Below are 25,970 nucleotides of genomic sequence, written 5' to 3'. Positions count from 1 at the left end.
TTACTCTTGTACTGTCACTTGTTACCTGAGGAGAAGAGGCTGACCCCCACCTGGCTACAACCTCCTTTAGGAAGTTGTAGGAGCTATAAGGTCTCCCCTGAGCATCCTTTTCTCCAGGCTAAACAACCCCAGCTCCCTCAGACATTTCTCATAAGACTTGTGCTCCACACCCTTCACCAGCTCCATTGCTCTTCTCTGGACACGCTTCAGCACTTTAGTATGCTCCCAGAGAGGGGCCCAAAACTGAAGTCAGGATTCAAGGTGTGGCCTCACCAATACTGAGTACAGGGGGATGATCACTGCCCTGCTGGCCACACAGTTCCTGATACAAGCCATCTGATCAAACACGTTCAACAGCAACCTTGCAGGAGAACTGTGGCGTAGCAGCTCAACAGTCTACCCAGGCACAGAGGGGGACAGAAGCTGCTGCCCCTTTGCACTAAGACTGTATTGAGCACTCCCAGCATGGGCTGTGCTCTCTATGTGCTAGGACCCAGGAAGAGGGGTCTTCCTGCCTCCACCCCACCCATGGACATCAACTCTGACCCTGGGCTGCAGGTGAAATGACAGTTAGTATTTGCCTGTGCAACTACTGTTGTTCTCATTACATGATTAAATACACAGGTAAGCATAACAATGCAATTGAAATGCTGCAATGAAATAATCAATAAGTCAAAACTCTGGTATTCCCTAAAATTTGATTTTGTACTAAAACTGAACACAGCCTCCCCCCCCATGGCACAATTATCAGTATTTTGACATCAGTGATGCTTTTGCTTTTTTTTCCTTTTTGCATGAACACACCTTCCAGTTTGCTGGTGGAGGACTCTGGATGATAAGAACTTGCCCCACTTCCATTGAACAAGGCCCTGCAATTCGTCACAAATTGAAAGCAACCAGTCCAAAGTACCCCAAGAAACACTCAGCAAAACATACTTAGAAGTCAATTGAACGAACCTCACCTTTCCGCCGGACTGTCAGATTCAATATAGGAAATGAGAGGTGGAGAAGACAAGGTCTCGGTAGCAAACACACTACCCTGGAGCTGTATCCCAAACCCTACTATGGGGTCAGCTGTCAGCACTACTTCTGTGGTTTCTGTGTGGACGACCTGCCCAGCCAAACCAACAGTGCTAGAGGCTAAAGACACTATAAAACAGAGCAGACCAGGAGGAAAAACATTCATACACAGCAGAAATTTCATTGCCTTTTGAGAAAATTCATCTGTACAGTAAATAAATGAATTAATGAAACATCTCTTTTAAAGTCAGTTTAGGCTAAAGTTTATAAATAATGTATAAACAGTTATGACATATAAGAGAATAGAAAACATCTGGTTGTACGTTAGAATGCAGAAAGAAGATTCTTGTAATGAGTAAAATAAATGTGTTTGATACCCCCACTCCAAAGATCTCAAAACATCCTTGAATTTTGTTTACATCAGGTTTGAGGAGTGGATAAGCAGAATTTTCCCAGGAGCTAAGTGAATTAGAGGCACAAGCCCAGCTGTTATTCAGGCCAATTTGCATGAGCTCTTTTTAACATCTCAGAGCAATGCATTGTTATTAGCAACAAAGCACATGCATCAGGCTTGTTTGCAAGAAGTAAGGATGCCTTTTTCTTGTACATGTTTACTACGAGTCAGCAAGTTGTCAGGTTAACTGGATATTGTAAGGAAGGTGAATAAACCCTACTGTTTTATCAACCAGTATATCTCAAGATATTGTGTGAAAAAAAAAGTTCTTTGGGGTCTCTCAAAGCCACTGGGGGACCCTTCTGTGAGAAACACAGGCAGCTACTTCTGTTCTCCTGATTTACTCCCTCTCACTCTTTCTATGAAAGGCTGTAGTACAGAACAAATCAAGACAAAAAAAAGGTTGAGATTCAATGCAATTACCTATGAAAGGAGAAGATTGCACCTTTGCTTCCTTGATCTCTGTCTAAATATCTACTGTATCATTGTTTGAATTCCCCCTGTGACAAACTACTGCCTTTTATTATGTCCTGCACAGAAAGCTAGAGTTTTTCAATTCCCGTTCAGTAATGATAATCCTTCAGTGCCAAGGATTTGGAATGGTTTTGTGTTAATAACCTATGCCATTACCTTTGCACCTCTAATTTCTCTCAAGACCCATTTCTGCCTGCAATAGCTACTAAGAATTAGGTAAAAGTTCATGGTTTATCTGAAGGATAGTTTTCAAATGGATTTTTTTTCTCTCAGATGTGGGAAAAAATTAATTCTTGATTTGACATTATAGATACTATTAGCACAACTGTACAAAGATGTCAGAGGTTATATAAGTATTTTTGGGGCTGCAAGCATTAGACTTTTGCTCTGAAAGTTCATATAAAATCTTACTGATGTGGCACAGTTGGCAATGACAGTTCTTCGGAAAAGTTTCACCAGCCAAAAATCTCATGAATTTCTGTTTTCTTCAAGCAAAGCTTCTTTCCAGTCTGAAGCTGCCCAAATTACTGTGAATTTTCCCTCATATATTAATTTTCTTATGTAAGAATTGTATATTACTTTAGCTACTGAATAGCTTCCTTCTTACTGTTTCTTTTACCTGCACTCAGTAAGACATGCTTATACACAAACGCAAATACTAATAATCTGTTCTTAGAAACTGCCACCAGCTTTAATATTTACTGCACACGAGAAAGTTTCCTCCAGCTCTCACTGCTGCAGAGGCTAAAATACGACTAAACCAAATAAATTCAGAGTTAATATAATACCAGATTCCCTAACACATCTTCTAGAAATGCTGAAATTTAGGGCATCCAATCTCAGAAAAGTTCCATTTTCCCTTTCTTAAAGGTCACATAACAATTACTTGTTAGTTTCATCTTTGTTTCCCATCACTTATGTGTCTATTCCCCCCAAGCAGCAGGTATGGTATCTAGCTGACTCTGTAACTTTCTTACTCTTTTTATAATGCCCTACCAGGAATCTAAATGTCTCATAACATTTACTTCAACTTTTAGGACAGCTAAAGTTTTAATTCACATTGAGAAATTAAGTCACTAGCTATGGGATTTAAAACTCTGATAAACATTTTGATGATGTTGACACTTAAAAGTGACAATTAGAAAATCCTTCCACACTCAATGAAAATGAAAGAGAAACAGGAACAAAAAAAAGCAGAGATAAAAATATCTTCTCCAAATTATGTAACAATAGCTATCTGCTAAGCCTTTATAAAATGTAACAGGTACCCAAAACCATGACTTTGAGAATGTTGTGGTTTGTAACTCAACAATAACTGCAGCAAGAAACACTTCCATTTTTTAGCTGCTTGATAGATTAGAATTTTTACAGGCCAGGAAGCAGCCTCATTGATTTAAAAGTGACATGGATGTATATGTACTTCCAGTGAACCCTGGTTGCTACTGCTAGGGGTACATTTCAGCGTATTTGTATAGTTTTTGTCTAACTCTGAGCAACAGTCCTGGGGGCTGGTTTGCTGTATGCCCTGAAGTTATGTAAATAATGATCTTGAATTTGAAGATTATGTACTTGTTATTTTTATTCTTGTAGTTATATGAGAAGCAAAGCAAGATGTATTCAAAGGTACATACATGGATTATTACGCTTCCAGAAACTGCAAAATGTTCACTATTTCTCCTGGTAGCTGCTGAGAAAACAACACCCATGCATGTCTAACAGCCTCTCCAATTTCTACCAGATATGGAACCCTAGTAATGTAAACTGATATAAATTATGTCTTACTTTCAACTACTAATGTCGACCTTTTACAAAATACTTCACAATTTAAACTTTAACCCAAAAATAATCTAACTGTTTCCACAATGAATACCATACCTTAAAACAAACAAACAAAAGAGGTGGAAGAATAAAAATTGAAAACAAGTGGCATAAATAAAGCATGTGCCAGCAGGGCATGCCCTCAATTTTTACAACCACATGTTTGGAAAGATCTGTGTAACTAATGCAATGATTGTAAAATCATGGTCATAAAAGTCTTGTAACCCCCTCTGCCATCGCACTTCACCATCACATTACATTATGCAAGTTTTCTTAAATAATTGGCAATGCAAACTTTATAACACCCTACATACTTTTCTTCCCAAGTGACATCCTTATAGATTTATTATGTTACATTAATACAATCCTCAAATGATCCAATCAGATTAAAGAAAAAAAAATCCAACTAAAATTAAGAGAGTGTGCTATTCCTTTTCTATGAAAACGACAGCAGTCAATCTACCTGGTTGTCATGAGTCTCCCACAAAGGGAGAGGGGCAAGGTTTTCCAAGTCTTATCCATGGATAGTGGAAAGGTACAGGAGCAGACGTTCTCTATCATGGTCACTTGTAGCACACTCAGAGTAGTGTGGGTCTCTTAAGCTGATTTTTACTACTGTCATGAGTACGGGGTATAGATCTAACAACAGAGTAAAGAAGTCTGCATGAACTTATAAGCGAGCTCACAGAAAGAGGAGGCAAGCCTGGTTGGCCAGCCAATTCCTCCAAAGCCACTTCTGATTCAGGGTTGTTGATGTAGTCACTGCTTGTAGCAAAGCACAGACTTGCTCAGTGATGGGGCCAGTTCCACATATTTTGTAATGTTCTATATCCAGACCTCACAATGCAAATGCATAATAAACTAACCCACAACAAAGCCTCATTCTAGCTTCTCCTTGCTAGAGATTTGTTTAATCATAGCAGCCTTCAAGGCCTTCTGACTTGAAGAATCTTCCATGTAGGTTACAGTGCTTATGTGACTGTCCCACTTACATGCCGTGTCACTGGCCTTGTTATGAGCCTTTGCAAGATAACACACCATAGGGCAAGGCTTCCTTGAAGGAAAAATACCTGAAGAACTTGATAAGTAACAGCTGTCTCCAAGATCCATAAAAGGACTAGCTTTCAGGATTTTATCCTTTGTTGAACAGCTAAAATATAGCACTACAGAAGAACTATTTTTTGCATTAATTTTCAAACTGATGTTCAATCAATTACTACTAATGTAATACCACTACTGTTTCTCATGTGCATAAGAACATGTGAGACCTGGACCCCTACTGTTACCAAAGTATCTCCCCATAACCCAAAAGAATGCATTAGAAGCTAACATGTCAACAGATGAGCTGTGAAAAATGGCTGATTGGATTAAAAAGAAAAAATGCACTTACAGGCAAATGTTATGCAAAAATATTTGCTTTATGAAAGAAATAAGAACAAGCAAACAACAAAAACTGCAAGAAAGCAAAACCTCAGTTCCTCTCTAACGTGTTGTCACAGTTCCATAGTGACTGGCCTTAGAGGCTGCTGATTTGCTCTGATTTTGCTATGATGTGGGCAATCTTTAAAACAGGGCAGCAGCACTGTAATGTACAGCAGCTCAGTTCTTCCAGAACGGACCTCTGAGCATTATTAACCAGAGCGATGATTTACAGGGCAGTTCTCACCTCCCTGCTCTGGAGGAACTGAACTGCTGAGGATACACAGAGGGACAAGCCAAAAGGAGAGGCGGCACATACATGGAGTCTGGGAAACAAAATGCTGACACAGCCATACTCTCTCCTGCCCTGTGAATACTCAATAATATACAAAGTGGAACAGCCTGAAATGTATCAACCCTGTCTTGGGAAACTACTGACTCATAGGAAATCCATGCTTTGAAGTCCAGAGATTAGTCAAACAAGGCTATTTAGTCTTTACTGTTACTTGTTGCTCTTCCTCACAAAAATAACTGTACAGGTTATGGTGTAGTTGTAAACATCAGAACTACCTAGGAGGTGCTGCAGCAAGCTCTTTGTCTTCCATAATGTGATAGCTGGTTGAGTTTACCAGCAATATGTTTTTGACTATTCAGCTGTGAATTCTATTCCCTAACGGAAACTGGAAGAGTTGAAAAAGGAATCTGAAAATCACTTTGGTAACGGTACAACAAACTCTTCCAGAACTATCTGAAGAAAACATTCCTTCATATATTTCAGATGAGACAGTTATTGCTGCATGATATCTGCTCATCTCCTTTTAGCATTGGACAAATATTTTTACGCTGATGTTTCCCTACATCTAACAGAAACTCCAATTGTTCTCTCTCCTGTTTAGGAGTACCTTTTCTTCTGTATCTTCCCCCTCCTCCACCCATTCACTGCACATTTTGAGCAAATGTTGTTACCACCTACAGGAGCTTTTGAAGTCCTTCTTTTTCATCCTCCGCCTCATCATTGTCCCACGTGGGCTGGTGGAGTAGAGGCTGCGAGGTAAGGTCCCCATGTTCAGGGAACTCAGGCTGTATGCACTCATGGAGGTAGGAGAGAAGGATGAAGACACCAGAGCTGCTGTAAGAAATCAAACACTTGGCATACAGCACTCAGTCTTCTGGGAAGAGTGCAGCACATGCCTGTAACTCATCAATGAATCAAACATTGTATGTATATGCTGTGTATGATACACAGGAATGGTTTGTGCATTTCCAGTAACAAAGACATTAAACCACACAGGTGACCCTAAAAAAAATATAGCCAGCATCTCATGAAAATACTCACTGGAAGCTAACAAAGATAATGTAAATACAAAAAGTACATTCATAGTATACAACTCATTTTAAGTGAAGCATGTTAAATTAAATTTTTCAACACATATCCACAAACCAATGCAGATCAGTATGTCTAGATACATTGATTTTAGAAATGCCTTTTTGTGGTACGTAATTTCTGACTAAAGATTTGTAAGCAGTGCTTTGCATTCAAAAATCATGCTTTATATACACTACTCGAATCTAATGGTCTACTCATATATAACGGAAGAGCTGATTCATTCAGAATTTTCAAGCCTTTTCCTGTCTACAAAACCTGCTTTGTTACAGAAAGGAAAAGGTGCAAAATGTCGGAAATAACATTGGCATGGCTATGAAAAAGGATAGCATCCATAAAACTAAAAACATTTTAGAGCCTGAAATGGGAAAAGTATGAGTGAAAGAAGAGAGGAGGGAGGAGGAGGAAGAAGAAGAGGAGGAGAGAGTATGTCAGCAGGAAGAAGCGTGGAACATTACGAAGGCTTTTTTGAGGAGGCGCTTTCTGGAATTTCAAGGCTGGCATCCTGCAATGGTCAGGGTGGTAGGTGTTATAATGCTGGTAGGTGAGGAGGCTGCCGTGGCTGTTGGCACACAAATCCCAGGTAAGTTGCCTGTTGCTTCTTTGAACGTTCACTGCTCACATGAAGGGATGATGGAAAATCAGAAAACAAAAGGACCAGAGAAGAGGTAAAAGTAACTGAATTGCACAGACAAAAAAACAGAAGTAAAAGAACGAAAATAAATTGAAAATAAAATAAAATAAAATAAAATAAAATATAACCTGGTCTTGTCTTCTTACTGGGGCTCGATAACTCGAGGAGTAGAAATAATATTTATTCTCAGAAAAAATGCTTCTTATTGTTTGTGGGGTTTTGCCTTTTTGTATTTGTTTTAAAAAAGATGTCTACTGAATCAATTTCTAATCTCACTCTGGCATAGTAGCTAAGATTGCAAACTTTCTTAGAAAATGCTAAGTTACTATATATGACCACTAAATGAAGGTTAGTAAGTCTCTGCTTGCATTCATCTACTTTAAAAAGATCAACCAGGTACTATACATAGCACTGCCTAGAATGAAGGTGCTTACTTGCCATTTCAATTTACTGTATTGACATTTTAATTTTGCCACCATCTATTGTTCATATTATGCTATTCTGTGCAGTAAAGGACTTCCCCAGGCCAGCAGCTGGAAAACTCTATCCTGAAATCTGGTTAATAAAGAAAAAACGTCTTATTGGTTAGTTGGAAGTGCAATTTAATGTTGGGGTTTTTTTAACTTGATCTTCAAAACTTTGAAATGATCCTTCACTGGATGAAATTTGAGACTATATTTGACTGTTGATTCTGTGTATGTGGAATCTGGGATATGTCAAAAGCGAAGACCAGTATTTACCAAGAGAATGGGAAACATTTTAGTTGATTTGTCAAATCTTAAAGGAAAGTGACTGAAGTCACCCTAGATTAAATACAGTATGCCATCATTAAATTCAGCATGTCTCTATCCTTGCTGAACCATAAAGGAACAGTTCAAACTGGGAACTATTCACTGAATTTTTGTTTTAAAACACCAAGGGATTCACCCATACTACAGAATCATAGAACAGTTTGGGTTGTAAGGGACATTAAATATCATCTAGTTTCCAAACTCAGTGCTGTGGGCAGGGACACCTTTCACTAGACCATGTTGCTTCAAGTCCCATTCAACCTGGCCTTGAACACTACCAGGAATGGGGCATCCACAACTTCCATGGCCAACCCGTTTCAGTGCCTCACCATCCTTACAATAAAGAATTTCTTTTTGATATCTAATCTAAACCTGCCCTTTTTCAGTTTCTATGAAAGAGAAGCTGCCATCTTTGGCTCATGAGCTGTTTTACCTGTGTCTCTCTCCTATCTGCTCTACCTATAATGGCTGAAGACACATATGTTCACATGCTGGATTTTAATAGCAGCCCAAAACCTTGAGCATTTAAGCTGGACCCACACCTTGTGTTCACATCTTACTCCATGAGACAAAATAAGGGCAAAAAGGGTAGCCACCGCAGCAAGCACTGTGCTGTGCCAGAAGGAAAACATCATTTTGTTTCGCTTCATACTACATGAGTAATGGTCTGCTAATTGCCTGACTATACTAACCATCCTCTGACTCAAAAGCAATGCCTGTCACTACAGTGTGAAGTGCACACCAGGGAAGGGAGAGGAAAAGGGGAGCACAGGGGCCCACTGTGTCCCTGCAGCCTGGTGGGGTGGTGGGGACCCTGAGGCCCTGGAACTGCCAGGTCTGACCCTGTGCCTTTGGTTGGATTTCCCAGGAGCTGTGTCCCTCCCTGAGAGCACCCTGTTGTGCCCTAGCATGTGTTTCAATCAAAAGAACTACGTTTTTTCCCCCATAATAGGTATCAAAGGTGAGGGAGGGGTGCGACACCAGCACCAGGTCAGCCTGGGCCCTTGGGGACCGCTGGCACCACCACCCTCAGGAACTTCGGAAGATCTCACGTAAGCCAGAGAAGTCCCAGAAACAGCAGCAGCAGCAGCCTGATATGGCCATATGTATCTCACAGACTTATTATGTCTTCTCAGGTGAAACTATCTCTTTGATTACACACACAGACAGTGAAATTTCTGAACTATGGTGCAAAAATTAAAATCTGATAAGAACAATGTGGCCAGGTAGATTTTCATTATTTTGAAGCTGCTGTAAGCCTTGTTTAATTAAAAAGACTGCTTCCAGCAGGAAATTATCTGGTAGTCTTTGAGACCTTTTAAAAATGTTTTATTTTCATGCTGAGAGTAGAGATAAAAATGTCCTACAAAGTGGGAAGGTACACATATTCAGTTTGCTCAGCTTGTAGAAGGATAATCCCAGTTCAACAAAAGTTCTGTAAAAGAAAATCCTGTTGTGTGCAACCATAGTAATTTAGTGGTAATTTGAGCTATTTCAACCCAGCATTGTGTACAGCAAACATAAAACTAATGGGGCAGCAACAGAAATGAATGTCAGCAACACAGTATAAAGGAAAAAAAACATGAAAAAAATCAAATCTTTGATGGTGCTGTTCATTTTATTTTACAGCTAAAATTTCAATTTATTTTATATACTGACTTTCCGCGTCCATTTTAAATTCTTAACATGTTCCCACAAGACCAATAACTGAGTTCAACAGATACAGCCCTAATGACTCAGTTTATCCCAGACACATAAAGGGAGATTTTTACTCTCTGCAGCCTCTAGGTCATACCACACCTGATGAAAGGTTGTTTCCAGGAGAGTACTTGCTTCCATAAAGCATGTTATATCCTGAATTGGTCATCCTATTGGAGCAGCACCACCTGGTAAGGGCCTGGGTAGGGCTGTAAACATCCTATTTATTCTGCCTTGTTGAAAGCAACTGCTTAAGAAAGCAACTTTATTACCTTAGGGATACTTTTCCCCAAAAGATGCTCTTATATATCATTCGCAGATCACCTTGCCATGATTTTGTATCAGCCAGTTCTTAACTCTGGCATAGCAAGAGCATCACTTTTTCTAAGCATCTACACTGGGTCAAGGTGCCTAGAACATTAAAAGCATCAATCTGTTTTAAATGTTGGTTAACAAATGAACTGCTTCAAGTAATACAGTCATCTACACAAATCTTTGGCTCTGGCACTTGTCTTCCCAAAAGAAACACTCTTCAAAAGTTCTTTAACCAGCCAGAAATTATTTGTGTGGCACCTTTACTTCAAAAAAATGAAAGGTCTGTTTGCAACGTACTGTCATAACTGAACAGAATGGAAATATATTGCAAAATTTGGTCTCCATCTCATTTTGCCTATGCAGTATCACTCTCTGCTCCTTTGTCCTTCTAAGAGCTTTAAGTAGAAAAGGGAAAGAGTTGAATAATGGAAGAACAAGGGTTACTTTTTGTTCATCCTGGTCTGTGAGAAACTAGTGTCTCCTCAGTCACTAGTTCAATGTTCATCACTCTTGAGAAGCTGACTAGAGCATCACTTATCAAGGGACAGCCTGGATCTTAGATAGATGTCCAAGAACATCTACCATCACTGACATTTCTAGGCCTCAGGAATTTTGTCTTGGTCTAAAGGAGGCAGAAGTACAGTATTACAGGCTCAGAAAGTAATACCACTGCTTCATGTTCATGCTGCAACACAGTTATCTGTTATCTATGTATTTGATAACCCTTCTTCTGTGTGTTTGATAACCCTACTTCTTTGATGTCCGTCAAAATGCAGTATTTTAGACTGAATTTATGAATACTGTGAATTAGCCACTTTCTCAGGATGAGTCAGAAGACAAGACAGGCAGCCTCCATCTTCAAATACATAGACATTTTATATATATTTAATTTGAAAATGGAAAGCCATTCTATTCAAGAATGTTTGTTATGAAATAAATATCACAGTGTAAAAGGTCTGGGATCTAGGGAACTGTTTCCAAACAAACCATTTCCATAAGCACTGACAATGAACCCAAGAAGCAATCTCAGAAGTACTTTAAAAGATGATGGTAATAAATAATAATGTCATTAAAAAGAGAAAATATGGGGGGTAAGTATTTTAGGGGAGAACAGGTGTTATTAATGAAGTGATCATAACAGACTACCAAGTCAATATGCTGAAAATAAACTGGCTGTGGTTCTTCTTCCCCGTTCTAAATTTAAGAAGCAATTTTGAGATTCATTTACTGAAGTACCTTGTAGCCCCCCCAACGACTGCAACAGTAGAGTCAACAGGTGCTTTATGTACATTTACAAGAATGCAGACCATTTCTTAGCAAAACATTTCCCTCTCTAGCCATAGGAATCTCGGAGGATACATTAAGACTGAGAAAACACAAACCTGCTCAGATATTGCAGAAGCAAAATGTGGGGAGCTGAAACAACACTTAAAGACATAAATGCTGCGATAGCTTTCTTGGCCATTCAGCAAGGGCAGGCAAAGTAAAAGAAAGAAAGAGAAAGATGCATTTGGTGCTACAGATCCTCTTACCGTGCTCTGGGCCTTTCAGTGCTAGCCGTGTCTGGTGATGAGGAAGGATCTCAAGTTTGACGTTATCTGCTGCATTGGCCAAAAACTGTGTTGCTTCTGCCAGCGTACAGTACTCCATGCTGGTGCCATCAATGGACAGAATATGGTCTCCTACATGTAATGCACCACATCTATATAAAAGGGGAAAAACTCGGTATGATCAGGTATGCTCTTTGCTTGCAAAATGAGTTTTTCTGCCTTCAAACTGGTCATGACAACTATCAATGTGTTCTTTTTTTTCGAGAGACATTTGTGTTTTGTAGGCACTGTCACTGGTCAGACTTTATATCTATCAGTACAAACCTTAAAAACAATTCAGTTAATACAACATATGCCAAGACATCACTCACAGAACTGGAATGGGGTAGCTGACTTTAAAAATATGTGTGAATGGCAGCAGGATAAAATGAGAAGAGCTTAAGGAGACTTAAATAACTTGGTCACATATCCCTCACACAAGCACCCAGTTCATCATTTTTTGAGTTACAGTTCAAACATTTATTAGTACAAAAGCTGTAAATGATGATGAATTATGCAGTAATCAAACAAATAATGAAACCAGGGCTAGCATAGTGACTTGAGGAGTAGGGTGGGAAGGGGACTATCTGCTAAATCTCGCTGCACTCAAGAGACTGGCTACTGGATGAGTTGAGAAATGCAAACACAGCAGTCAGCATCCCGACGTACCAGTCAAGTGGACAGCTCCTTTAATTGGTTACCCCCTGCGAAATGGGAAAAAACAGAGGGAGAAAATTAAAGCATCCTGCACCATTGAACTGGAGAACACCCCTGGATCAATGGCCGTCACTCTCAAAGTTTCTACTGTAGGGAAAAGCCCACAGAGGAGCTGTAGACTCACTGCTACAAGTGGGTGCTACCAAAAGCACCATTGGCAAAGAGGAGTTACAAGGTAGGGTGACTGGGGACATGCAGGAGGAATTTGCTGCTGAAACGTAACATTTAAAAAATTTTTAGATAGAGATATGTATACAAGAATATACTGTATATGTATAAAGACACACACACACGCACGCACACACCCCAGAAAAGATCCTGTGGCTCTGTTACAGAGGTTCAGAGCACCGGGGAAAAATATCTATCTAAATTTTTAATGGTTTAAATGGTTTTAATTAAAGGTTAAAATGAAGTGGAAAAATTACAGCAAAAGAACTTAAAAACACATAAGCCAGCCTTCCTAATACGTCACTTGTATTCTAAAATATCAATAAAAAATTCAGACATAAGCAGTTCCGTTTCACTGTGCCACAAGAATGAGTGATACATTCTAAAAGAACACTTCAAGGTTGCAGAGCCTCAAAATTTACTTCTCTTGACAGCTGTTCCATATTGTGGGCTTACTTCAAGAATTCCAGTGGGTTATTTATTTTTTAAATACTAATCTCTGCCATGATATTACATTTAATAGCCAGAGCAGACCTCTAAACTCCTGTGTTGTACAGTGCAAGCTGCTGGTCACATATTGCATGAGGCTGGCTTATGTCACTAGATACTACATGAATCAGCTAAAGTAAATGGTGTCCTGGAAGCCTTAAACTTGTCAGTATGGAACAACGATCTGAGAAAGTGCTAATTTTAAGACATGCAACCTTGAGAGCATCTGGTTCAGTCATTTTATCAAAAAAGGAAAGGGTTCCTTTAAAACCAGACCAAACAGAAATAAAATGGATGTATGGACCTGCAGTGTCAGCCCTCTGTCACACTCACCTGTCTGCAATACTTGCAGATTTGATTTTGTCTATGACAATGACCTGTTTGTTGCAGCACATCGAGGTAGTTAGTGCAACCCCAAGAGCAGCACCAGGAGTTTTGGCAACTTCAACTAGCAGTGGTCCAGACGCTGTTGCTACGGAATCTGTTAAAATTAGACAACAGAAGATCAGTATTATACCAATGTGGTATTGATGCCATTTTCACATTTTCCCCACATAAAATAAAATCTCCGTGGCTATTCTATTTCTCTAACCAGACACCATGCCACTTCATGAAATTCTGGAATAGCATCAGTTAATCAGCTCTTAATGATGAAAATTATAAAAGCAAGAGGAAGTTTGTGACTCTGGGATTTCCAAAAGTATTTGAGTGTATCAGAATCAGACATGGACCAGATGAGGGAACCAAGATGTGTTAGAAAATCATTCTCTTGAACAACTGAAGCTAAAAATTACCTGGAATATAAAACAGGAATGCTGCAAAACAGTAATTAATAAAAAAATAGAAAATTATCTGAAAAAAAAGAAAGAGTAACTGATTAGGTTAGAGAAGAAAGCTGAATTAAATTTTACAAAAGAAGGTGAAGGGCTGTGGACAAAAGCTATAATAATCAAATGAAGAAGGTGAAGAAAAGGTCTTCGAGAAATCCCTCACAAAAAGAAAGGATAATTTAGGAGAAAATTGTGAAAGTGCAGGAGGCATGACAGCTAGAAGTAGTAGGAGTTAAAGCAAAATACATGTGAGGAGGTTCAGAAGATTCTTGTAACATCCTATCACTTGATAAACTACTGCCTTGCAACAGAGCTTAAGTAGTAAATGACCAAGGCTGAAAAAGAGAAAGCAGAAAAATAGGAGGGAGGAACAGTCATGATCGATGACTGTGATGAGGAAGCATACCCAAGAAAGACAAGTGCTAGACAGAACAAAGCAAAAAGACAGCAAGCTTCTTCCTAAATACCAAAACAAAGCAGGTAGTGATCAGGGTGAAGTACATTCTGGAGACTGGCTGAGATCTCCTACTAATCAATACCCACAGATCAACTCATCTCAGTGGAGTAATATACAGTAAGAGGAGGTGTCCTTTAAGGATATAAAAAGACTGAGACAAATAAAGTAGTATCAGAAGCCTTTGGAAGTCTTTACAATCAGAATAAGGAAAAACTGAATAAACAAAGACTTATGTTGGAACAAAGTTACCAAATGTCCTGCCAGCAAACAAGAGAGGTTCGTATTCACAGCGTACTGGAGCCAGCTGTGAGGATACGAAGACAACACTCAACTGTGACGTCTCAGAAGTCACTGAGATTGAAGATATAAAAGAACTGCAGCTGGGCTTCCAAGTATGGAGGAGAGGACAGATGTAAGATACTGCATTCAGTCTTAAATCTAAAAAAATAGTCCAAAAATGTAATACTGACACAGAAGAGACTGTGAAACAATACTAACATACAAAACTAGCATGCTATATAATGATACAAGAAATTGAATGAGTGATTAACACTCAGCTAAGGTGCTCTTCCTTGTTAGAGAGTAATGTAGGTAAACTGCATATAGAAATGAAGTGAAAAAAGGTGCATGGATGGAATCAACAGGCAATTTCAGAAAAGTATCAGTTAATTATCAGAGAATGACTCCGATATGACTCCTTTTTCCCCCACAACTTGAATTAATTTTTATATTCCTGGTGAGTTTTTTTTTTCAAGTTACAAACCTGAGGGTTTGAAGGGGCAATTCAGTACTTTTGAAAGTGCCCATTAAATCTGAGTGATTATTTTTTAAGCTCAACTAGGACTGACTTTTTAAAGGCTGAACTTTCACAGACACTACCAAAATAAGCTGCTCCAAAAACCTGAACTTATCTTTAAATTCTGAGCCCAAAGAAGAGCATTTCTGTCTGGAGCTTCAAGCACTAAGTAGCTTTAAAGCTGGGACAACTGCCCTCAGCAGCAACCTGTCTTTCTCTAGTAAATAAAGGAGTTTATCACAATCAAACTCATGTCTTAGATGTCTTGGTTAGGGGTCTAAATGTCTAAGTAAGGCAGGATGCATGCAGTGACTTGCATACAGTCAAATAAGCATGTGCAGTCAAGCAGAATTTAAGTATTCCCTATTCCCATTCCTGCACTGAGAAACAATTATTTTAGTCTTGAACATTCCAGTGGTTTTCTGGAACTACAAACAAGTTTTGCATTTACAAACATATGGCAAGAAGATTCAAACAATGTTTGTCATCAGTACATTGACAAAGGTTTTAACTCACATTGATCCAGAAAATGGCAAAGCCCAACTTGTTAATGGCCTATCCTAAGTTCCTTCTGCAATGGTTGCTTCAAGGAGAGGAAACTAAATGCAAATATCTGTTGAGAATGTGTAAACCTTTCAAGATTCTGGTCCTTTTTCCAGTTACTTGAGAAACACACAATCAGCTTATGCCCCAGTGTTATTTCCCAGGTGCCTGCTGAAATGCAGTGAGAAGGCAAACCAAGGCAGACAGGGCGAAAAAATAAGATAACTACATTAGAGGAACCAGAAGAGAAGAAATGGAGTGTGTCTAACTGTGGAAAATAAGCACAAGGAAGAGGAATCAGAAGGCAATAATCAAGTACACATTCCCTGACAGAGAAGGATTAGTTTTTCATGTTGAAGTAAAGCATGGATATGAAAAATGAATCATACTGGTATAAATTATTCATGTGTGAAGATGTTTCAGTCATTAAGATATTTACACCATGACTGAAGCACTTACACACTGTGTTGATTTATTGACTATGTAATCACATAAAATACACTGATGAACATTGGCGTGAAAGACACTCTAGATTTTTGATTTTGTTAATAATTTTTCTCACTTTAGAGCACTGCATCTCAATCAGTACGAGAGGCCTGATTAAAACCTCCCAGAGGAAGCAGCATTGCTTTCTGCATGCTAATACATTTCTTCTGCTAGAAAAAACCACACTTTTTTTATTTGACAGCTTAAATCATAGGCAACAAGGGTTTTTATTCTGAATATACTTTTGTGATGTATAAATATACTATACAATACAGAAAAAGTTTTAGATAAAATAAGCAGTGTTACCACTCCCCTCCTTACCTTAAAAGATTTCACAAATCATTGTTAAAGTTGAAAATCTGTATTTTTAACTTGATGAAGTGCTCACATTTTACATGTGTTTCTTTATTTCCTTCTAAATTTATGGATCTGTTAATCCTTAACCTGTTCTCATGGCATGTTAAATCCAGGTCAACAACTAGTGTATGGTAGAGGACAAAAAACCTCTTTAGAATTCCCACAGTGGGGAAGTCAAAAAGTGAGCTGCTTGTATTATGCAGCAGAGGATCTACATGTGAAACAGTACCTATAAATGCCCTAAAAAGGGAAAAGCCTCAGTCACAGCTTGCCATCAATAATGACAGTAAATCCACAAGAAACCAAACTTTTTTAGTCAATGATACTTTTTTTTCCTTCCCAAAGCTGCCTTCTACTTAAAGCTGGGAAGTACTGCTATTAAGCTTGTTCCTGTAGGAACATTGAGCTCTGTTGCTATCTCTGTGAAACTCTGTAGCTTCTCACTTCTTTAATGAGAAAATCTGGGGTGCTTTTTTATTTTTTCAAAGTCATGGCAACACAAGGTGCAAATCATGTTCTTGAGCAATTTTAAAGAACTAGACACAGAGGAAGGATGTCAAAACAGATTTTGACCCCAAAAAGCCAGCTGAACCAATTGAAACGCACAGCTTCAGAAGACTGCTATTGATCTGCCTGGATGCTGCTGTACCTTGTAACAGTGACACAACAAACAAGTGAATACCTTACTATCTCACACTAATTTTCCTTTCACCAAGCTTCTTCCCTATTAGGTGTTCACAGACTAACGAGTTTTTCACCTTAGAACTGTATATAGCAGGTCCATGCAGCCTTCTCTGTTGTGATTCTCTGATTGAAAGCAGGTAAAAAAACCCCAAACAGCAAGGTTCTGGTTCAGATCTTTAGTTCCTCAAACCCTGTAGTTCTTGCAATACAAAGTTTAATGCTTTTCTAGCAATGCCTTCACAGATTTACATGTGTCTGTTAAAACTAGAAGACAGTATTTCACAGAAATATTTTCTCTTGGCCAGAAAAGTGTGCTCTCCCACTCCTCACATCTTTTTTTTGTTCCCTTCATACAAAATCTTTGCACCCTACAGATGTCAAGGATGGTTGGACAGTTCAACTTGATGATCTTAGAGGTCTTTTCCTACTGTAATGATTCTATGATACTAAGCAGATCAATCTCCCTCTCAGGTAGGAGCTTCTTTTTCTTCATTCAGTTCTTGTCAGTACACCCGAATCTTTTATCTTCTTTCTCCTTTTCTGTAACCCGTATTTTTATACCCAGTACCTCTGTGCCTCATGCTCAGACCAGCGGATCACAGAACCATATTTTAGTGAAGTTAAGGAAGATTGTTGAGAACTGGAAAAAAAATCTGATATCTCTAACACTCTCTCCTTTAAAAGCAAAAAGTTGGAACATTTACAGCAAATCAGTTTGAAGAAATCAGTTTAAATTCCCCACTCACTCCCAAATGACCTAGACTATATTCTTGGTTTCCTCTGCTCTCTCTGCGCTCTTGTTTTAATTTACAAAAGTCAAAGATTCTTTTCCAGTACCCACTCAGCAATCATATATGTGACAGCTTCAATACACTGACTGTTCCCCAAGGAACCTGTTGAGCAAACTCCTTTAGAAGGAAACTCGCAAATCCTTAAATGTATACACACAAAAATACACTACCATCTTCTTGAACTTGTTTTCTTTAAAAAAAAGCCAACAGAATGTGGAGGGTATGTGTGTTTATGTATATGAGCCAGTGTGCATTACAAAAAGGGTCCAAAACAAAACACTCCAGTGCAGTTCTTACTGCAGAAATGTTAAGACAACCAACATGTCACTGTCAGCACTCAGTGCACAAGTGGAAAGTACTTAGAAACTGCAGTGGTGAGTCTGGTGTGTAAGGCACAGAGTAGGATGAAGCAGCAGCCTCAGCTTCTGTAGCCAAATCTCTGCCTTTATTTGGCATATCTCAGTCTCAGTTCACAATAACATATATGTTATTGTGACATGTTGGTTGTCCAGAGAACTTGCAGAGTGTTTTTAAGATATCAAAGTGCTTGGTTTTTTTCCCTGTCTTATTTGTAAGAAAAAATAAGTATAAGAAGTTCTTTTACACATATGTATCTATCTAGCAGGTTGCCCAAAGAAGTTGTGGATGCTCCATCCTTGGAAGCGTTCAAGACCAGGTTGGATGGGGCTCTGAGCTTAGTGGAAGGTCTAGTGGAAGGTGTCTGTGCCCATGGCAGGGGGACTGAAACTAGGTGATCTTTAAGATGCCTTTCAACCTAAACCATTCTATGATTTACAAAACAATTGATGGTGGGGAATGCACAGCAGGTGTGGTTACACCAATCCATTCAGAATCAGCGTGTTAGGGATTAGCACCCCTGTTTTCTGTATTAAGTAGCAAGAGTTGAAATGTTAAAAGCTTTTATCTTTTTATAACAGAAATGGATCAAAATTTCAGGTGTCAGGCATACCACAGGTTTATCCTCATGAGTTTGGAGTATTTGCCATTCCTTTGGGAAGCTAGATTGCTGAAATGCAAAAATAAGAGCTGATACATATCTTACAGGGCACTTGAAATCCACAGCCAGTTGTATAAACTTGAGACGAGGTAACCAACCCAAAGAACCGTCAGGATTTCTAACAGAGTTGATGAATTTTATACTTCTCAGCTGACAGTGGAGCAACATAAAAGCACTCAGGGACTCTGCATGCATTCACATCCACATTAACCCACAGACTTTTCATTACTGTCAATACTTAATGAATCTTGTCATCCTTTGTGTGGTTTGCTTATCGTATTCTTCAGGACTATTTCTTTTACATGAATACCAGCCCAGAAAGACCATTTTCTTTGGTGTCCATTAAAAGGCTCTCTCTGTAAGACTGATACACTTAAAGTTGTCCCAGCTGCTGTGATAGTGAGACTCATAATCCTCTATCATACCATGGCCCCACTATTTCCCTTCTCACATTTCCCTGAGACTGCCATAGAAATAGATAGGTCAACCTCTTTCAATTGTCTGCCTTTTCCATGATCTCTTAACAAAACAAGAGCCACAACCAGAAATGCATGTGCAAGAGAAAGATCTGCTGGGAGCGGAGAAGCTTTTCTCTACCTTTCTCCTTTCTTTGTCCTTCAATCCACTAACACCTTCCTTCTTTCTCCAGGTTTCATCAGCTCCCAGATGAAAAGAGATGAAAAAAACACACTTTTGGCCCTGTTCTTCAGCTATATTCTAAAACGCACAGGTTAACTTGCTAACATTTTAAATTCCCCTTATAGAGGCATTTTCATTCACTCATTTTTAACAGCAACTAGATGACTAGCCAAGTCTCTTACAGAGAGCTGACTGATGGTTATTTAACTACTAATTTTTCAGGGGGGTGGGGGGATGGGAGGTTGCATATTTATGTAATATCCTTTCCTTGTACTGCAAAGATAATTTGATCTCCATTTATCAAAGAAAGGATATAATTACGTATTTCTAAAGATGATCTAATTAAGAAATTGAGATTGGGATCATGGGTCAATGGTTTCAAGAAGAAAAGTAGCAGCAAGGAAGAGAGGCAGGAATAAGACTTCTGCAGTGTTTAAAAGGCACAGCAACAACATTCAAGATGCCCTACTGCTGGGTAGCACCATTATCACTCATTCAGAGTAATATTATTTGATTCCTCATACTTTTGTGACTGTAAAGGTCATAAATGAAACACACACAGGGCACTGATGCACAGTACTACCTTTGGTATTCTGTTCTACTAATATTCCATAATGTTTGCACCCTGGCTTTGTTCATGCTTCATTTAGCAGAGTAACCTTTTATTCATATCAGAACTTATGAGAAAAATAGAACTGATGACAGCTAGTAAGCTTTAAAAAGAATTTTTGAAAAGCTCCTGTTGGAGTGGGTCCAGTGGAGGGCCATGAAGATGCTCAGAGGGCTGGAGCACTTCTCCTGTGAGGACAGGCTGAGAGAATTGGAGTTGTTCAGCCTGAAGAAGAGCAGGCTCTGGGAAGACTTCATTGTGGCCTTTCAGTAGTTAAAGGAAGATTATAAAAAACATGGAGAGTGACTTTTTACACGGGCAGACAGTGTTAGGACAAGGGAAAACAGTTTTAAACTAAAAGAGAGGAGATTTAGTTTAGATGTTTGGAGGAAATTCTTTACCAGAGGCACAGGTAGAGGTCACTTAGAGAAGCTGTGGATGCCCCATCCCTTGAAGTGTTCAAAGCCAGGCTAGATGGAGCCCTAAGCAATATGATCTAGTGGGTGGCAACCCTGCCCATGGCAGAAGGGTTGGAACGAAATGATGTTTAAGGTCTGTTCCAACCCAAACCATTCTATGATTCTTTGGAATGGCGTAAGCTGGCAATATATTGCAAGCAATATTTGGGGAGAAAGATGGCATTTTCTTTAATAACAAAACAACTATTTAATAATTAAATATTGTTCTTGTTCAAAGAGTCAGTAGCAGTCTCCAAGGCCTGACTTATAAGCTACCATAAAATACATGTGCTCCTTGTGTTCCTCTGATTATGGAGTACTGTGTGTTTCAGGCAGGCTGTAGAGTGAGCAACAGTTGTTCTAATTTTACCCATTTGAACTAGAATTAGAGGGGTAAAAACAGTACTAAAAAAAAATAAAATACTGTATTTTCCCTTATTGCCAATAACAGCATAACACTGGAGCTGCTGGGCTACTAACTGAAAGAAAGATCACAGAGTTCACAGAAAAAAACCATAAAATTCCTGCTAAGGAAAAAAGCCACCAATGGCATTTTAAACCCTCTTACCTTTAGAATAATCAAATTTCAAAAATGATAAACAGGAATAATTCCAAGAGGATGATAGGACAGTGAGTGATAGTGAAATCAAAGGGACCTCTCAGCCTCAGAATGGAAAATAGCGATATTATTCTCTAAACGAATGTGCTGCCTCTCTCTTCTCCTATACACAAGCCATTTAATACTCTTGCCAACAGACTGACACAGTCTTTCCATTTTCCTCATGTAGCCTAATTTCTGAAGTTCATTTATATGCCTTTAATTCAGCCAAGTTCTTCCAATCAAAAGCTTAGGAGCTGCCTTTACCTAGTTTCATACTTTGCAACCTTAGCCCCACCATCCTTCTCAGCTAAGAAATGCTGCTAACCAGCTGAAGAACCACTCCTGCCTTCAAAATGCTCACATCAGTGTGGATAGACTCAAAATCGTCTTGGGACTTTCTCAGACTTTGTCTCAAGTTCAGACCACAAAAACCTACCTAAACCCCTTTTGTTCAAAAGACTTTCCCCAATTCTTGGGACGCTGCTTTCTCCTATCTCTGTTTCATGCTCAGACAACCTTTCCTTTTAAGTAGGCCCCTTCCTTGCTCAAAAGCTGTATTAAATCCCTATCTCTTCTTTTATCTATACGTTTCTTTTCATGTGCTCTGTTAATCTAAAATGCAATTTTGTCTATTCCACAATTTACAACAAAAAGGGGACATGGTAGATGAACCCTGTACAGAAGATCCTGGATCTGCCTCTTTGAAGGTAGTCTGAATGCATTTTAAATAAGACCAGGCTCTGCACTTTCCTTCGTTACCTTGAAAATTAATACCACACAGAAAATTCAGGTGGCACTTACAGAACTATGAAGAACTCGTATCTCTACCCCTGATGACAGCACATTGTTTCAGAGCTTGGGAGCCTGTAAGTACAACTTTATGAGCCTCAAACATCACCTTTCTATTGAAGGATAGCTCCTAATATAGCATTAGATGGATTCTGAAATGTTTGCATAGCTCAGCAGCAAGGGAATTCTGCCTGCATTTCATTCTAGGAATGGAACTCACAAATAATTACTTTTAAAAATCATCTTCCAAAATGAGACAGAAACCCCAAATGGTGCAAATAATATATAAAGTCCTCTGCTGAGACCCTGCAATACAAAACCCTACTTTCTCTAATGCAAAAAGAAAAGATAAAATCAAAGAATCATTGAATCATAGAATGGTTTGGGTTGCAAAGGAATTTAAAGACCATCTGGTTCCAAATCCCCCTGCCATGGGCAGAGACACTTTCCACCAGAGCGGATTGCTCAAAGCCCCATCCAACCTGGCCTTGAACACTTCCAGGAATGGGGCATCACACCTTCTCTGGGCAGCCTGATAGACAGATATATATGTACAAAACAACTTCTCATACTTATTTTTTCTTACAAGTAGGACAGGAAATAACATACATAAGAACTTCGATTTCTTCAAAATACTCCAACTCTTGCATGATTCTGTACCTGACTAATCTCAACGAACAGAAAAATTAGGATAACAAAATCTGCATCTCTGCCTGCAAACTAAGACACAGCTGGTGTGTCAAATTTTACATCTGCCAACCTTGAAAGCATGCCTGTAAGTATACAATGTAGATAATATAAAAAGCTGCAATACCCATCAATTATGTCTATTTGCCACAATGACCCCAAGTTTCCATTTAATGGGAGCAATAATAATTAGAGTGGGACTGGATTCTCTTCAAAAGCCTATAGAGCACAAAGCGCCTTGCTGCTGTCACTTCGCAGAAGGGAACAAACACTGCAAACATCCAAACTTTGCATTGAGATGACAGTTCCCATCTGTCCAGGGCTCTACCACGACAAGACATCTCAGATGTCAGAAGCCCAAAAGCTTCAGAGCAGAGGTGTACCATGGATAGCTTGGACACCTCAATAAGAGACCTAAAGGGTGTGGAACAGTTAAGGCAAATAAAGACATGTCAATGCTGTTAGTGAGATACCTGTCTCCTTGCCACAGCAGTAGGAGCTGAAGCCCTGGAAGCAGCAGAGCCACACAAGCGAGATGCTGGACCTGTGACAGCCACTCTTGCTTGTCAACAGAATGACTAACCCAAGTGCAGCCCCTTCCCATATGGCTAGGCTGCTTGGTGTACTTGAGGTGCATGACTAGACCTTGCTCAGGGGTTCTCTGTACTGAGACATATAATCTCATATGTTCATGGTTTATTTTCATGTGTTAGTGACCTCTGCATACAAGCTAACTGCAGTCTTTGCCTTGGAAACCACACCCAAAAACCTTGGGTGTACTTCTGCTATCACTGCCATCAACTGATTTTGTTTGGTTGAACAGGCAGGAGTTTCAGACTAGTCTAAAACACTGCTCTGCAAGGCCTATTAGGTGAGTATGAACCAGAAGAAAAGAATAATTAAACTTGACATTGTTGTCCATAACAGATAATATGAATTTCTGATCCTACAAATGTATACTATCAGTACCACTTTTTCCCCCCACAAACTTTAATCTCTTTTCAATAATCTGTGCTTTTTCACAGCTGTCTTATAAGTAATTGGTGCACTGGCACAGCCACAGTATAAAATGCTACCGTGCAGAAGGTCGAGGCTGAAATCTGACCTTGATGTTTATGCACTGAGGAGCAGAGTGAGAGTTTTGGAGCTCTCAAGGGTTGCACAGGATATTTTGCCATTCCATGTTAACCACTTATGAAACTTCAGTAGAATGAGTCAGCAAATGAGTTTATTAACTGCTTTCTCTTTCCTCTTTGGTATTGCCTGAGCAGCAGTTCAGCAAAAACATTTTGAATAAATAGAGAAAGTAACTTAGGTAAATTGCCATCAAATGCAAGCACAGAAGCCACAGTTCTAAACGTAAGTTTTTGATCCCTCATTGCAAAAATAATCCAGCATTGCTTACCTATTGCCTATATATTTCCAGTTTTTCCTTTCCCAGTGCTTCTTCCAAGCAATACAGAAACAGTACTACTGGGAGTATTCACACATTTAAAAGTCAAAGGAAATTTCATTTAAAGTAAAAGGAAGTTTCTATATCCCCTGTTCTCTGCAGCATACATTTCCAGCAAAACCAATTCCCCACATTTCTTCTCCCAAAATCCCAACTAAGCAATAACCTTTGGAGACCCAGATGGCCCATAACAGTTAGAGTCATGCAATGGGAAGGGCACTCTATCATCTGCTTCCTCAGCAGACAGCCTGCCAGCTTGCTGCCAGGGTCACCTTTGGCAAGGTTCCCATGCGGCTCCTCCTTTGCTGCAGGACAAGCCATTTACCTCCTGCCAGAGCAGCTCCCGCTGCCAGCTCGGAGGGACTGCAGGTCCTCTCATGGCTCTGTCTGATGACTTTTTTTCTTTTTGAAGATGTTCCAGTGCTCATACTTATAATTCAGTAATTACTGAATTTGTGTAAAGGAGAAACTGTGAAAAGCTGTTTTCATCTGTGTTTCTCTTTGGTCTGTTTTTTGTTGTTGTTGTTGTTTTGGTTGATTTTGTTTGTTTGTTTGTTCTTTTACAAGTGACATCCACCAAATCTAATTAAGCTGTAAAGATCTTGAAAAATTAGAGGTCACAGTGCTCAGAAGAAGGTTATTCTATACAACAGTGCTGAGCTGACCATAATGTAAAGATTGTGCCTATGCAAATTGTGAAAAACTCAAATGAGAAGTTGATTAAAATCTGCAGAGCATCAATATAAATCATCATAAAAGTACATGTACATCCATAAATCTCAGAAGTATCTGTTTATAAACAGAATGATATTAAAAGGAAAATATTACAGTTACCATGTGGGCACAAAGCACTTCAAATGTAACGATTCTCAGAATGAATATTGCCTGGATGTACTTATTTTTACCTCCCTTCTTTAATTAAATAAGCACATATTCTTCCTCCTTCAAGAGCCTATGCAGAAGGTAGAGAGTGAGTATTTAATGAGTAGCAACACTTTTCCCTCTTTTTTTCTGTGCTCATGCCTTAATTACTAAACAGTGTTCTCAGTCTTCTCTGAGCATATGTGGTGGGGGAGAGCTATTGCATGCTGCAGCCTCTGAATACTCCCTATAACACATGCTTATTAATGATTTTGTCTTATAACCACCCTTTAGAGCAAAAGCATGGCACTTTCCCCACTGTACAGATAAATGAGGACCAAAGAAATGAAGGTCAAAAGCACCCATTTGTCTGGAGAGGATGATTTGAGACAACTACACTAGGGTTCACTGCACCAAAATGCAGGCACATCTGTAGAGCAGTCCTGAAGTAGCTGCACCTGAGCCTAAAATCCCTTTACAACCATCCAAGAAAAGTGGCAGTTAAAAAATGTGTTTTACTTGCCCTAGTTTAGGCATCTACATTAAGATGAGATAAGCTTTTATTTAGAACATTTCTCTCACATGACTGTTTTTCAGATCACTTAGTACTATACAGCAGGTGACTGATGAAGGGAAAATGTATGCAATCATTCCAATTAAAATCTATATCATAACATATGCTCCAAGGCACTGGAGTAATACTGCATGGGCATCGTTAATTCTTGCATTTTCCATTGCTGAAGAGATGAACTGAAAGGAACTTCGTAAAGACAAGAAAAAATTTTACCTAGTATAGACAAAATCTTTTGGAAAAGTCAACACAAAACTGCTGCTTCTCCTGAGCACACTGAGCTGTATCCTTTCAAAGACTTCCAAATGTAGCTATCCAAATGGGTGGATTTTTACTGGGATAAGCAGAAGAGACATTCCCGAAAAAGGC

General features: G+C 39.1%; 1 protein-coding gene across 11 annotated transcripts in view; it reads right to left on the bottom strand.

Annotated features, from left to right (window-relative positions):
* The window catches only part of GRIP1 (glutamate receptor interacting protein 1), a 323,893-nt gene that overhangs the window by 35,636 nt on the left and 262,287 nt on the right, over positions 1-25,970 (bottom strand). For 9 of the 11 annotated variants that reach the window (XM_017822141.1, XM_017822145.1, XM_017822147.1 and 6 more), the window contains exons 8-11: positions 13,304-13,451; positions 11,540-11,709; positions 6,159-6,314; positions 963-1,149 (exon numbers count right to left, since the gene is read on the bottom strand). In XM_017822141.1, coding sequence (XP_017677630.1) covers positions 963-1,149; positions 6,159-6,314; positions 11,540-11,709; positions 13,304-13,451 — 661 coding nt within the window. The remainder of the gene's footprint in view (positions 1-962; positions 1,150-6,158; positions 6,315-11,539; positions 11,710-13,303; positions 13,452-25,970) is intronic. The other 2 variants (XM_017822137.1, XM_017822139.1) reach the window with 2 other exon arrangements.

Source organism: Lepidothrix coronata, unplaced genomic scaffold (assembly GCF_001604755.1).
Source record: "Lepidothrix coronata isolate B3197 unplaced genomic scaffold, Lepidothrix_coronata-1.0 Scaffold95, whole genome shotgun sequence".
Classification (NCBI taxonomy): domain Eukaryota; kingdom Metazoa; phylum Chordata; class Aves; order Passeriformes; family Pipridae; genus Lepidothrix; species Lepidothrix coronata.
Note: the sequence above shows the minus strand (reverse complement) of the source record. Positions and strands in the feature narration are given on the sequence as shown.